The sequence below is a fragment of the Bos mutus genome, chromosome 6 (assembly GCF_027580195.1).
Source record: "Bos mutus isolate GX-2022 chromosome 6, NWIPB_WYAK_1.1, whole genome shotgun sequence".
Lineage (NCBI taxonomy): Eukaryota > Metazoa > Chordata > Mammalia > Artiodactyla > Bovidae > Bos > Bos mutus.
Window position 1 is genome coordinate 22139607 of NC_091622.1, and position 12541 is coordinate 22152147.

The following is a 12541-nucleotide window of genomic DNA, read 5'->3' on the forward strand; positions in this document are numbered from 1 at the left end:
AAGTTCCATTCTTCTTTCTCAATATTGCTTTGGCTATTTGAGGTTTTTTGTATTTCCATACAAATTGTGAAATTATTTGTTCTAGTTCTCTGAAAAATATCATTGGTAGCTTGATAGGGATTGAACTGAATCTATAGATTGCTTTGGGTAGTATACTCATTTTGACTATATTGATTCTTTCGATCCATGAACATATTTCTCCATCTACTTGGGTCCTCTTTGATTTCTTTCACGAGTGTTTTATAGTTTTCTATATACGGGTCTTTTGTTTCTTTAGGTAGCTTTATTCCTAAGTATTTTATTCTTTTCATTGCAATGGTGAATGGAATTGTTTCCTTAATTTCTCTGTTTTCTCATTGTTAGTGTATATGAATACACGGGATTTCTCTGTGTTAATTTTATATCCTGCAACTTTACTGTATTCATTGATTAGCTCTAGTAATTTTCTGGTGGAGTCTTTAGGGTTTTCTATGTAGAGGATCATGTCATCTGCAAACAGTGAGAGTTTTCTTCTTTTCCAATCTGGATTCCTTTTATTTCTTTCTCTTCTCTGATTGCTGTGGCTAAAACTTCCAAATCTATGTTGAATAGTAGTGGTGAGAGTGGGCATCCTTCTCTTGTTCCTGACTTTAGGGGAAATGCTTTCAATTTTTCACCATTGAGGATAATGTTTGCTGTGGGTTTATCATATATAGCTTTTATTATGTTGAGGTATGTTCCTTCTATGCCTGCTTCCTGGAGGGTTTTTATCATAAATGGATCTTGAATTTTGTCAAAGGCTTTCTCTGCATCTATTGAGATAGTCATATGGTTTTTATCTTTCAGTTTGTTAATGTGGTGTATCACATTGATTGATTTGCAAATATTGAAGAATCCTTGCATCCCTGGGACAAAGCCCACTTGGTCATGATGTATGATCTTTTTAATATGTTGTTGGATTCTGTTTGCTCAAATTTTGTTAAGGACTTTTTCATCTATGTTCATCAGTGATAATGGCCTATAGTTTTCTTTTTTTATGGCATCTTTGTCCGGTTATGGTATTAGGGTGATGGTGGCCTCATAGAATGAGTTTGGAAGTTTACCTTCCTCTGCAACTTTCTGAAAGATTTTGAGTAGGATGGGTGTTAGCTCTTCTCTAAATTTTTGGTTGAATTCAGCTGTGAAGCCATCTGGTTCTGGGCTTTTGTTTGTTGGAAGATTTCTGATTACAGTTTCAATTTCCGTACTTGTGATGTGTCTGTTAAGATTTTCCATTTCTTCCTGGTTCAGTTTTGGAAAGTTATACTTTTCTAAGAATTTGTCAATTTCTTCCAAGTTGTCCATTTTATTGGCATATAGTTACTAATAGCAGTCTCTTAGGATCCTTTGTATTTCTGTGTTGTCTGTTGTGATTTCTCCATTTTCCTTTCTAATTTTGTTGATTTGATTCTTCTCCCTTTTTTTCTTGATGAGTCTGCCTAATGGTTTATCTATTTTATTTATCTTCTCAAAAAACAAGCTTTTAGCTTTTGATTTTTGCTGTGGTCTCCTTTGTTTCTTTTGTACTTATTTCTGCGGTAATTTTTATGATTTCTTTTCCTTCTACTAACCCTGGGGTTCTTCATTTCTTCTTTTTCTAGTTGCTTTAGGTGTAGAGTTAGGTTATTTATTTTATTTTTCTCCTGTTTCTTGAGGTAGGCTTGTACTGCTATGAACCTTCCCCTTAGCACTGCTTTTACTGAATCCCATAGGTTTTGGATTGTTGTATTTGCATTTTCATTTGTTTCTATGCATATTTTGATTTCTTCTGTGATTTGTTGGTTATTCAGAAGTGTGTTGTTTAGCCTCCATATGTTTGTATTTTTAGTGGTTTTTTTCCTTTCAGTTCAGTTCAGTTGCTCAGTCGTGTCCAACTTTTTGCAACCCCATGAACTGCAGCACTCCAGGCCTTCCTGTCCATCACCAACTGCTGGAGTCTACCCAAACCCATGTCCATTGAGTCGGTGATGCCAGTAGTTGACATCTAATCTTACTGCATTGTAATCAGAAAAGATGCTTGAGATGATTTCAAATTTTTGAATTTACCAAGGCTAGATTTACGGCCCAGGATGTGATCTATCCTGGAGAAGGTTCCATGTCCACTTGAGAAAAAGGTGAAATTAATTGTTTTGGGGTGAAATGTCCTATAGATATCATTAGGTCTAACTGGTCCATTGTATCATTTAAAGTTTGTGTTTCCTTGCTAATTTTCTGTTTAGTTGATCTATCCATAGTTGTGAGTGGGGTATTAACGTCTCCCACAATTATTGTGTTACTGTTAATTTCCCCATTCATACTTGTTAGCATTTGCCTTACATATTGCAGTGCTCCTATGTTGGGTGCATATATATTTATAATTGTTACATCTTCTTCTTGGATTGATCCTTTGATCATTATGTAGTGTCCTTCTTTGTCTCTTTTCATGGCCTTTATTTCAAAGTCTATTTTATCTGATATGAGTATTGTTACTCCTGCTTTCTTTTGGTCTCCATTTGCATGAAATCTCTTTTTCCAGCCCTTCACTTTCAGTCTGTATTGTGTCACTTGTTTCGAGGTGAGTCTCTTGTAGACAGCATATATAGGGGTCTTGTTTTTGTATCCATTCAGCCAGTCTTTGTCTTTTGGTTGGGGCATTCAACTTATTACCAATAATTTAAGGTAATTATTGATTTAAGGTAATTATTGATAAGTATGATTCTGTTGCCATTTACTTTGTTGTTTTGGGTTCGAGTTTATAAACCTTTTCTGTGTGTCCTCTCTAGAGAAGATCCTTTAGCGTTTTTGAAGAGCTGATTTGGTGGTGCTGAATTCTCTCAGCTTTTGCTTGTCTGTAAAGTTTTTGATTTCTCCTTCATATTTGAATGAGATCCTTGCTGGGTACAGTAATCTGGGTTGTCGTATTTTAAGTATGTCCTGCCATTCCCTCCTGGCCTGAAGAGTTCCTATTGAAAGTTCAGCTGTTATCCTTACGGAAATCCCCTTGTGTGTTATTTGTTGTTTTTCCCTTGCTGCTTTTAATATTTGTTCTTTGTGTTTGATCTTTGTGAATTTGATTATTATGTATCTTAGGGTGTTTTGCCTTGGGTTTATCCTGTTTGGGACTCTCTGGGTTTCTTGGACTTGGGTGATTATTTCCTTCCCCATTTTAGGGAAGTTTTCAACTATTACCTCCTGAAGTATTTTCTCATTGTCTTTCTTTTTGTCTTCTTCTTCTGGGACTCCTATGATTCGAATGTTGGGGTGTTTAACATTGTCCCAGAGGTCTCTGAGGTAGTCCTCATTTCTTTTAATTCTTTTCTTCTTCTCTGCTTCATTTATTTCCACCATTCTATCTTCCACCTCACTTTTCCTATCTTCTGCCTCAGTTATTCTACAATTGGTTCCCTCCAGAGTGCTTTTGGTCTAGTTATTCCATTATTCATTATTGATTGAGTCTTTTTTATTTCTTCTAGGTCCTTGTTAAACTTTTCTTACATCTTCTCAATCCTTGTCTCCAGACTATTTATCTGTAACTCCATTTGCTTTCAAGACTTTGGGTCATTTTTACCATCATTATTCTGAATTCTTTTTCAGGTAGACGCCCTATCTCCTCTTCTTTGGTTTGGTGGGCTTTTATCATGTTCCTTTACCTGCTGAATATTTCTCCGCCTTTTCATCTTGTTTTGATTGCTGTGTTTGGGGTGGCCTTTCTGTATGCTGGAAGTTTGTAGTTCCTTTTTATTGTGGAGTTTCCTCTCTGTGGATGGGGTTGGATGAGTGGCTTGTCAAGATTTCCTGGTTAGGGAAGCTTGTGTCGGTGTTCTGGTGGGTGGAGCTGGATCTGTTCTCTCTGGAGTGCAGTGAAGTGTCCAGTAGTGAGTTTTGAGGTGTCTGTGGGTTTGGTGTGACTTGTGGCCGCCTGTATTTTAGTGCTCAGGTTTGTGTTCCTGGGTTGTTGGAGAATTAGCTTGGTATGTCTTGCTCTGCAACTTGTTGGCTCTTGGGTGGAGCTTGTTTCAGTGTAGGTATGGAGGCTTTTGGATGAGCTCTTGTCGATTAGTGTTCCTTGGAGTCAGGAGTTTTCTAGTGTTCTCAAGTTTTGGATTTAAGCCTCCTGTCTCTGGCTTTCAGTCTTATTCTTACAGTAGCCTCAAGACTTCTCCATCAGCACCAATGATAAAACATCTAGGTTAATGGTGAAAAGATTCTCCACAGTGAGGGACACCCAGAGAGGTTCACAGAGTTACATGGAGAAGAGAAGAGGGAGGAGGGAGATAGAGGTGACCAGGAGGAGAAGAGGGGGATTCAAAAGGGGAGAGAGCAATCTAGTCAGTAATCAATTCCCTATTTGCTCTCCACAGTCTGGAACACTCAGAGAGGTTCACAGAGTTACATAGAGAAGAAGAGAGAGGAAGGAGATAGAGGTGACCAGGAGGAGAGGAGAAGGAGTCACAAGGATAGAGACCAGTCTAGCCAGTAATCAGTTTCCTAGGTGTTCTCCACATTCTGGAACACCCAAAGAGATTCAGAGTTAAGTAGAGAAGAGAATAGGGAGGGAGGAGATAGAGGTGACCTGGGGGAGAAAGAGGAGAGTCAAAAGGGGAGAGAGCAATCAAGCCAATAATCATGCTCCTAAGTAAAAATAGGTACTGAAGATTGGATTCTTAAAGGTTCAAAATTGACAACAAATACCAAAAAGCAAAAATTAAAAATCTAGAGTAGAGGTTAGACTCTAAAAAATACAATATTAAAAAAACAAAACAAAATTGCAAAAATTATAAAATATATATATGAAATTTGCTTTAAAAATAAGGTCTTTTTTTTTGTACAAGGTAATAGGTTTTAAAAATGAAAATTAAAGGAGTGATAAAGAACTTAAAAATTAAAAAAATGATAATAGTAAGATATATCTAGAATTTACTCTGGAGCCGTTGAGGGGTCAGTTCAGTTTCAGATAGTTCCGTGTTCCAGCTTATACTTCTTCTGAAGGTGTATAGGCCCCTTCCAATATAGTCAATTCTAACTACAGGGTTTTAATCTCTTGCACCTGTCACTTCCAAAGCAGTTCCCTCTTCTTTGTTTATTTTGGCTTCCTCTGTTTGCAAGTCTCTTCAGTGTCTAATTTCTGCCCTAACACAAGGATGCGAAGGTGGTCATTTATTTAGGCTCATTTGTTCAGTTGTGCTGCAGGGAGGGAGGAACACTGCAAACAAATATCACTGGCATGTGTGGGGAGTGCTTGCAGTGTCTGGGCCACACTGGGTTTGCCCCCACTCACGGCGTGTGTGCTTTCCTGGTTTACGCTGCTCAGGCTCCAGGTTGCTCTGCAGGGGAACGTTCTAAAGTGGGCCCTGGGTTGCGTGCACTTCCCAGGTCTAAGCCGCTCAGGTTCAGGTTCTCGTGTACTCCACAAAGGCACAGACTCCGTTGGGTCTGCATTTTTTGCCCTTCCCAGGTCTGAGCAGCTCAGGAGATCAGGTGCTTGGTGAGCGCACAGTCCCCAGGTGGGCAGTGCATCTTATCACCTGCCTTGTCCCGGCCATTTGGGTTTCCTGGGTGCACAGCGGGAGCACCATTTCAGTTGTGCTGTGTGTCTCCTCTGGGGAGCTGATCTATGGTTGCAACCCTTCTGGCAAATGTCAACCGTCCAGGATCCCAGGAAGACTTGGTTAGCAACTGGGAGCCTGCTCACAATAGAGGATGCTGTCTCTGGGCCCGAGTTTGCCCCTTGCCTTCCGCTTCTGGCTGTCGCCCGGCTGCCTCCTTGCCTCTGGTGGGGGATGGGCTGGTCCTCAGCTGGCTAGCTCTCCTCTGGTATTCGCTCAGTCCTTTGTTCTGTGAGCGGGCCAGCAGTGCCTTGCTGCTGCTGTTGCTGCTGCTAAGTCATTTCAGTCGTGTCCGATTCTGTGTGATCCCAGAGACGGCAGCCTACCAGGCTCCCCTGTCCCTGGGATTCTCCAGGCAAGAACACTGGAGTGGGCTGCCATTTCCTTCTCCAATGCATGAAAGTGAAAAGTGAAAGGGAAGTCGCTCAGTCGTGTCCTACTCTTCGCGACCCCATGGACTGCAGCCTACCAGGCTCCTCCGTCCATGGGACTTTCCAGGCAAGAGTACTGGAGTGGGATGCCATTGCCTTCTCTGGGCAGTGCCTTAGGTTAGAGCTTTTTACGGGAAAGTTCTCTCTCTCTCTTTGTCTTTTTTCTCTCTTTCTCTCTGGCTATCCCACAGTTTGGGTTGCTGTCTCATGTTAGCTCCCTCAGATTGTCCTCAGGGCATTCAGGCCCAGTCCTTAGGCTAAGCAATGCAGCCCGTGCCTCCCTGTTCAGCCCTCACTTGCTGGTGGTGGATGCGAGCGTCTGGGCTTCTCCACTGGGAGTTGTGGTTAGGTGCGGAATCTGTGGGTTTTATTTATTTGTTTTTTTCCTCCCGGTTATGTTGCCCTCTGAGGTTCTAAAACTCCCCACAAACCTACCGGTGAGAGGGTTTCCTGGTGTTTAGAAACTTTGTCCTATCTCCTTTTGAAGACAATGGGCTGCCTTTCTGGGTGCCTGGTGTCCTCCACCAGCATTCAGAAGTTGTTTTGTGGAATTTTCTCAGCATTCAAATGATCTTTCAAAGAATTTGTGGGGGAGAAAGTGGTCTCCCCGTCCTATTCCCCCACCGTCTTAGGACCGCCCCCCTCAGTCTACACTTTTAAGAGGGCAGTCAGCATGTCTGCCTTGTTCCTTGCTGAACCTCCAGTATATAGCAAAAACTGCATACCTGGTGCATGGTAAATGCTCAGCAGAGATTTGATGCATTAATACTTGACATTGCCATAGATTCTCTCTCTCGTTCTTGCTGAAAAATGCCTGACTCGCAGTAAACACTTGAGAGAGACTTGCTAAATGAATGATTCTTCTCAATGAAATAGAAAGTCAGTTCATTAAGTGAGATAATAATTAAAACATTTTGAGCGCTAGGTACTGGATTAAATAATTATATCCTGGCTGCTGTAACAAACTGCAGCGTTTTAGTGGTTTATGTAGTAAAAGTTTCTTTTTTACTGAGTAACACTACAGAATGGCTGTTTCTAATGGGCAGGCAGCTCTCCTGTTTTTCGAGACCCAGACTCCTTCCATCTCCACCATCTCCTAGGCCTTTGCCTGTGAACTGGGGAAGACAACGAGAATGTAGTCTCACAGACTTCTAATAGGTTAAGAAGCCACATCCTACAGGCAGCTCCAAATTACAGAAATGGAAATATGAATTTCAGTGGACCCTGAGCCATCTCTTCCACACATTTCCTTTTTTTTTTTTTACCATTCCACAATAGCCCGATGACAGAAGTACTATTTATTATCCCCATTTTACAGATAAGACAACTGAGGCTTAGACCTGTCCCAAAACAATATGATTCTAATTTGAGATTTAAACTCATGTTCCTCTGATTCCATATCCCATTCTACACTTAATTATAGCCAAAAGGCCAAGAAACGATCCATAGCCCATTCTAAACCATTAGACCTTTGTTTCTCAAGTGGAAGTGATTTTGTTCCCAAGATACAGGAGAACATTTGGCAATGTCTGTAGAATTTTTTGAGGGGAGTGGGGGTTACGTATTACTGGTGTCTAGTAGGTAGAGGTCAGGTATGCTGCTCAACATCATAGAGTGTATTGATATAAAACCTCCCCCACTCACAGCATACATACACAAAACAAAAACTTATTAGGCTCAAAATGTCACTAGGCCAGAATTCTGTACCAGACTGTATACTACCCATGATGGGGGAAGGTCAAGTGTAGGTAAGACATGATTGGAAAAGATTAGGAACAGCAGCTGTGAGGTATAAGCTATGATTCATTATGAAACGGAGAAGGCAATGTCAACCCACTCCAGTACTCTTGCCTGGAAACTCCCATGGACGGAGGAGCCTGGTGGGCTGCAGTCCATGGGCTCGCTAATAGTCAGACATGACTGAGCGACTTCACTTTCACTTTTCACTTTCCTGCATTGGAGAAGGAAATGGCAACCCACTCCAGTGTTCTTGCCTGGAAACTCCCATGGACGGAGGAGCCTGGTGGGCTGCAGTCCATGGGGTCGCACAGAGTCAGACACGACTGAGCGACTTCACTTTCACTTTTCACTTTCCTGCATTGGAGAAGGAAATGGCAACCCACTCCAGTGTTCTTGCCTGGAAACTCCCATGGACGGAGGAGCCTGGTGGGCTGCAGTCCCTGGGGTCGCACAGAGTCAGACACGACTGAAGCAAGCGACTTAGCAGCAGCAGCAGCATTATGAAAAGATGTGAAGAGCGACTTCCTTGGTGGTCCAGTGGTTAAGACGCTGAGCTTGAGGGAGGCCTGGATTCAATGCCTGATCAGAGAATTAGAGCCTGAATACCACAACTAAGACTCTGTGCAGCTAAATTAAAGTAAAAAAGAAATATGAAGGATTGGCAAACAGCAGAAATGTGCTGGTGGCTGTCAAATGTGAAGAATGTAGGTGGCTCTATCATTTTTCTATTAGCTACTTGACTAAATGACAACTTGGCATTTCTGGGACCTGATGATACTTTTAAAGAAGTAAGTGATCTGTACTTTACTGGGTGAAAATATTATCTCTTTAACCATTTTATTTCTGAATTCAGGGAGACCAGACTCGTCCTTTTATCACATCCAGTCCTACAAATGGGGCCAAAACCATTGCAGAAGGTTGGCTCTCTCCAAACCCCTATGACCTGAATTATGGGGACGTACATTTTTATGATTATGTGACTGACTGCTGGAATTGGAGAACTTTCCCCAAAGCTCGATTTGTATCTGAGTATGGATATCAGTCCTGGCCTTCCTTCAGTACATTAGAAAAGGTAAGCCATCTTTGATTTCCCAGGGATTCAGAATTGTAGACTATGGGCATATGTCACTTCCTCACCGTGGTTCCAAAAGTCAAATGAAATCTATTTCTTGTTTAAACAGAAGTTTAGGAAGAAGATAATAGGGAAGAACTTTTTATCCTTAACTTTTGGGGCACTAAACTGTTATAGTCATCATTTTGTGGATTATAACTTTTCCATATTGCTTTTATTTACATTCTTTCAAGAGCATTTAAAAATTCAGTGGGAAGCCAGTGATTACTTAAGCCTGATTTGTTATGTGAAATACATGAAAATTACTTTCACTTACTACTTTCTATATGTCCTACAACTGTTTTTATTATTTATGGATACTCAGAACTGGATAGTTTGCTACAGTAAGAGAAATGAGTAAATAAACCTTTGTCTGATGTTATTATGTTGTAGCATTCCTTTTTATTTTCCCAGCGACAGAATTTTTTTTATATTTAAAAACAAAAGCAATTGCCCCCCAAAGAACCCCCCAACAAACAAAAAATCAGATTAAATAAAAAAGTTACAGTGAATACACCCAGCAAACATCTGTATGTGCAACTCACTACTGTGTCTGTTACTGCGGCACAAACCTCAAACAATATACAGTGTTCTGGGGGTGTGGATGGAGGCCCGAGTTTAAACTCTGTGGGGTTTGGGGAGACAAGATGGGGTGAGAGGGGAAATCAATTTTTCTTAATTCTGTCCATATAAATATATTTATAAAGACCAAAAAAGAAAAGGGAGCTTGGAATGATAAGGGAAATAGGAGAATGGGGGAGTATGGGACCCTCCCAATTCTACCTGACCATAAAATATGAATTAATTTCATGGTGAGAGAGGAGATAAAAAATGATAGAAGAGGATAGGAAAGAGAGGGAAGCAGACATGGGCCAACCAGGGAAAAGGAGGGACCCTTGGCAGGGGAGTGAGAAAGAGTCCAGTGCCGGTGTGAGTGTCTGTTTCCATCTTCATCCCCACCGTCTTAGGCTCCAGTTCAGTGTCTGTCTGTGGACCTTATCTTACTTGCTGCCTCTGTCTGTGGTCTGACAGGGCCCCTCGATCCCCTCCACCTTGCCCCGACCCCTGCCATGCTGGTCCCTTCTCTTTTCCATTTATTGGGATCTGGCTTGCTCCAGGATCCTCAGGTCATAGTTCTTTTTGGCCACTCTAAGTTTGTTGAAGTGAAGGGAGGCATTCTGAGATGCCAGGGGGCTGGGGAACACAGCCACGATGCCTTACAAGGCAGTGAAGTCCGAGTGACAGCTGTTCTCAGCAGTCCCACCATTGTCCCCCCTCCCCCACCCCATGGTAATGTAAGTTTCCATGTTTTAAATAGTTGGAATTCCATCACCTCCACTAGCTTTGTTTGTAGTGATGCTTCCTAAGGCCCATTTGACTTCTCACTCCAAGATGTCTGTCTCTATCTAGGTGAGTCATCACACCATTGTGGTTATCTGGGTCATTAAGATCTTTTTTATATACTTCTTATGTGTATTCTTGCCATCTCTTCTTAATATCGTCTGCTTCTGTTAGGTCCATACCATTTCTGTCCTTTATTGTGCCCATCTTTGCATGAAAAAATTTGATTCTGTGAAAGTGCTGTACTCAATATGTCAGCAAATTTGAAAAACTCAGTAGTGGCCACAGGACTGGAAAAGGTCAGTTTTCATTACAATCTCAAAGAAGGGCAATGCCAAACAATGTTCAAACTACCACCCAATTGCACTCATCTCACACGCTAGCAAAGTAATGCTCAAAATTCTCCAAGCCAGGCTTCCACAGTATGTGAACCATGAATTTCCAGATGTTCAAGCTGGATTTAGAAAAGGCAGAGGAACCAGAGATCAAACTGCCAACATCCACTGAATCATCAAAAAAGCAAGAGTTCCAGAAAAACGTCTACTTCTGCTTTATTGACTACACCAAAGCCTCTGTGTAGATCACAATGGACTGTGAAAAATTCTGAAAGAGACGGGAATACCAGGCCACCTTATCTGCCTCCTGAAAAACCTGTACGCAGGTCAAGAAGTAACAGTTAAAACTGGACATGAAACAACAGACTGGTTCCAAATTGGGAAAGGAGTACGTCAAGGCTGTATATTGTCATCCTGCTTATTTAGCTTATATGCAGAGTACATCATGTGAAGTGCCAGGCTGGATGAAGCACAAGATGGAATCAAGATTGCTGGGAGAAATGTCAATAACTTCAGATACGCAGATGACACCACCCTTATGGCAGAAAGTGAAGAAGAACTAAAGAGCCTCTTGATGAAAGTGAAAGAGGAGAGTGAAAAAGTTGGCTTAAAACTCAACATTCAGAAAACTAAGATCATGGCATCAAGTCTCATCAATTCATGGCAAATAGATGGGGAAACAGTAGAAACAATGAGAGACCTTATTTTGGGGGGCTCCAAAATCACTGCAGATGGTGATTGCAGCCATGAAATTAAAAGATGCTTGCTCCTTGGAAGAAAAGCTATGACCAACCTAGACAGCCTATTACAAAGCAGAGACATTACTCTGCCAACAAAGGTCCATCTAGTCAAAGCTATGGTTTTTCCAGTAGTCATGTATGCGTGTGAGAGTTGGACTATAAAGGAAGCTGAGCGCTGAAGAATTGATGCTTTTGAACTGTCGTGTTGGAGAAGACTCTTGAGAATCCCTTGGACTGGAAGGAGATCAGATCAGTTCAGTCACTCAGTCGTGTCCAGTCTTTGCGACCCCATGGCCTGCAGCACACTGGGCTTCCCTGTCCATTACCAATTCCTGGAGCTTACTCAAACTCATGTCCATCGAGTTGATGATGCCATCCAACCATCTCATCCTCTGTCCTCAAATCAGTCCATCCTAAAGGAAATCAGTCCTGAATATTCATTGGAAGGACTGATGCTGAAGCTCCAATACTTTGGCCACCTGATGCGAAGAACTGACTCATTGGGAAAGACCCTGATGCTGGGAAAGATTGAATGCAGAAGGAGAAGGGGATGACAGAGGATGAGATGGTTGGATGGCATCACTGACTCGATGGGCATGAGTCTGAGCAAGCTCCGGGAGTTGGTGATGGACAGGGAGGCCTGCTGTGCTGCAGTCCATGGGTTTGCAAAGAGTTGGCCATGACTGAGCGACTGAACTGAACTTGCATGAAATGTTCCCTTGGTATCTCTAATTTTCTTGAAGAGATCTCTAGTCTTTTCTAGTCTATTTTTTCCTCTGTTTACATTGATCACTTAGGAAGGCTATCTTATTTCTCCTCACTGTTCTTTGGAACTCTACATTCAGATGGAAGTATCTTTCCTTTTCGCCTTTGCCTTTCACTTCTCTTCTTTTCTCAGCTATTTGTAAGGCCTCCTCAGACAGCCATTTTACCTTTTTGCATTTCTTTTTCTTGGGAATGGTTTTCATCATGGCCTCCTATACAGTGTTACAGACCTCCATCCATAGTTCTTCAGGCACTCTATCAGATCTAATACTGGGTTTTGTAATAAACTGATCAGCATTTGTATATTAGAACTTCTATACACTCCAGTGTTCTTGCTTGGAGAATCCCAGGGACGGGGAAGCCTGGTGGGCTGCCATCTGTGGGGTCGCACAGAGTTGGACATGACTGAAGCGACTTAGCAGCAGCAGCAGCAACACTAGCTATATTGCCTTGAACAGATCATTCATTCTTTTTG

The 12541-nt window shown here is 41.8% G+C and overlaps 1 protein-coding gene across 1 annotated transcript in view; it reads left to right on the forward strand.

Moving 5' to 3' along the window:
• Positions 1-12541, forward strand: part of MANBA (mannosidase beta) — a 125701-nt gene that overhangs the window by 76874 nt on the left and 36286 nt on the right. The window contains exon 12 of the mRNA XM_005899815.2: positions 8628-8846. Coding sequence (XP_005899877.2) covers positions 8628-8846 — 219 coding nt within the window. The remainder of the gene's footprint in view (positions 1-8627; positions 8847-12541) is intronic.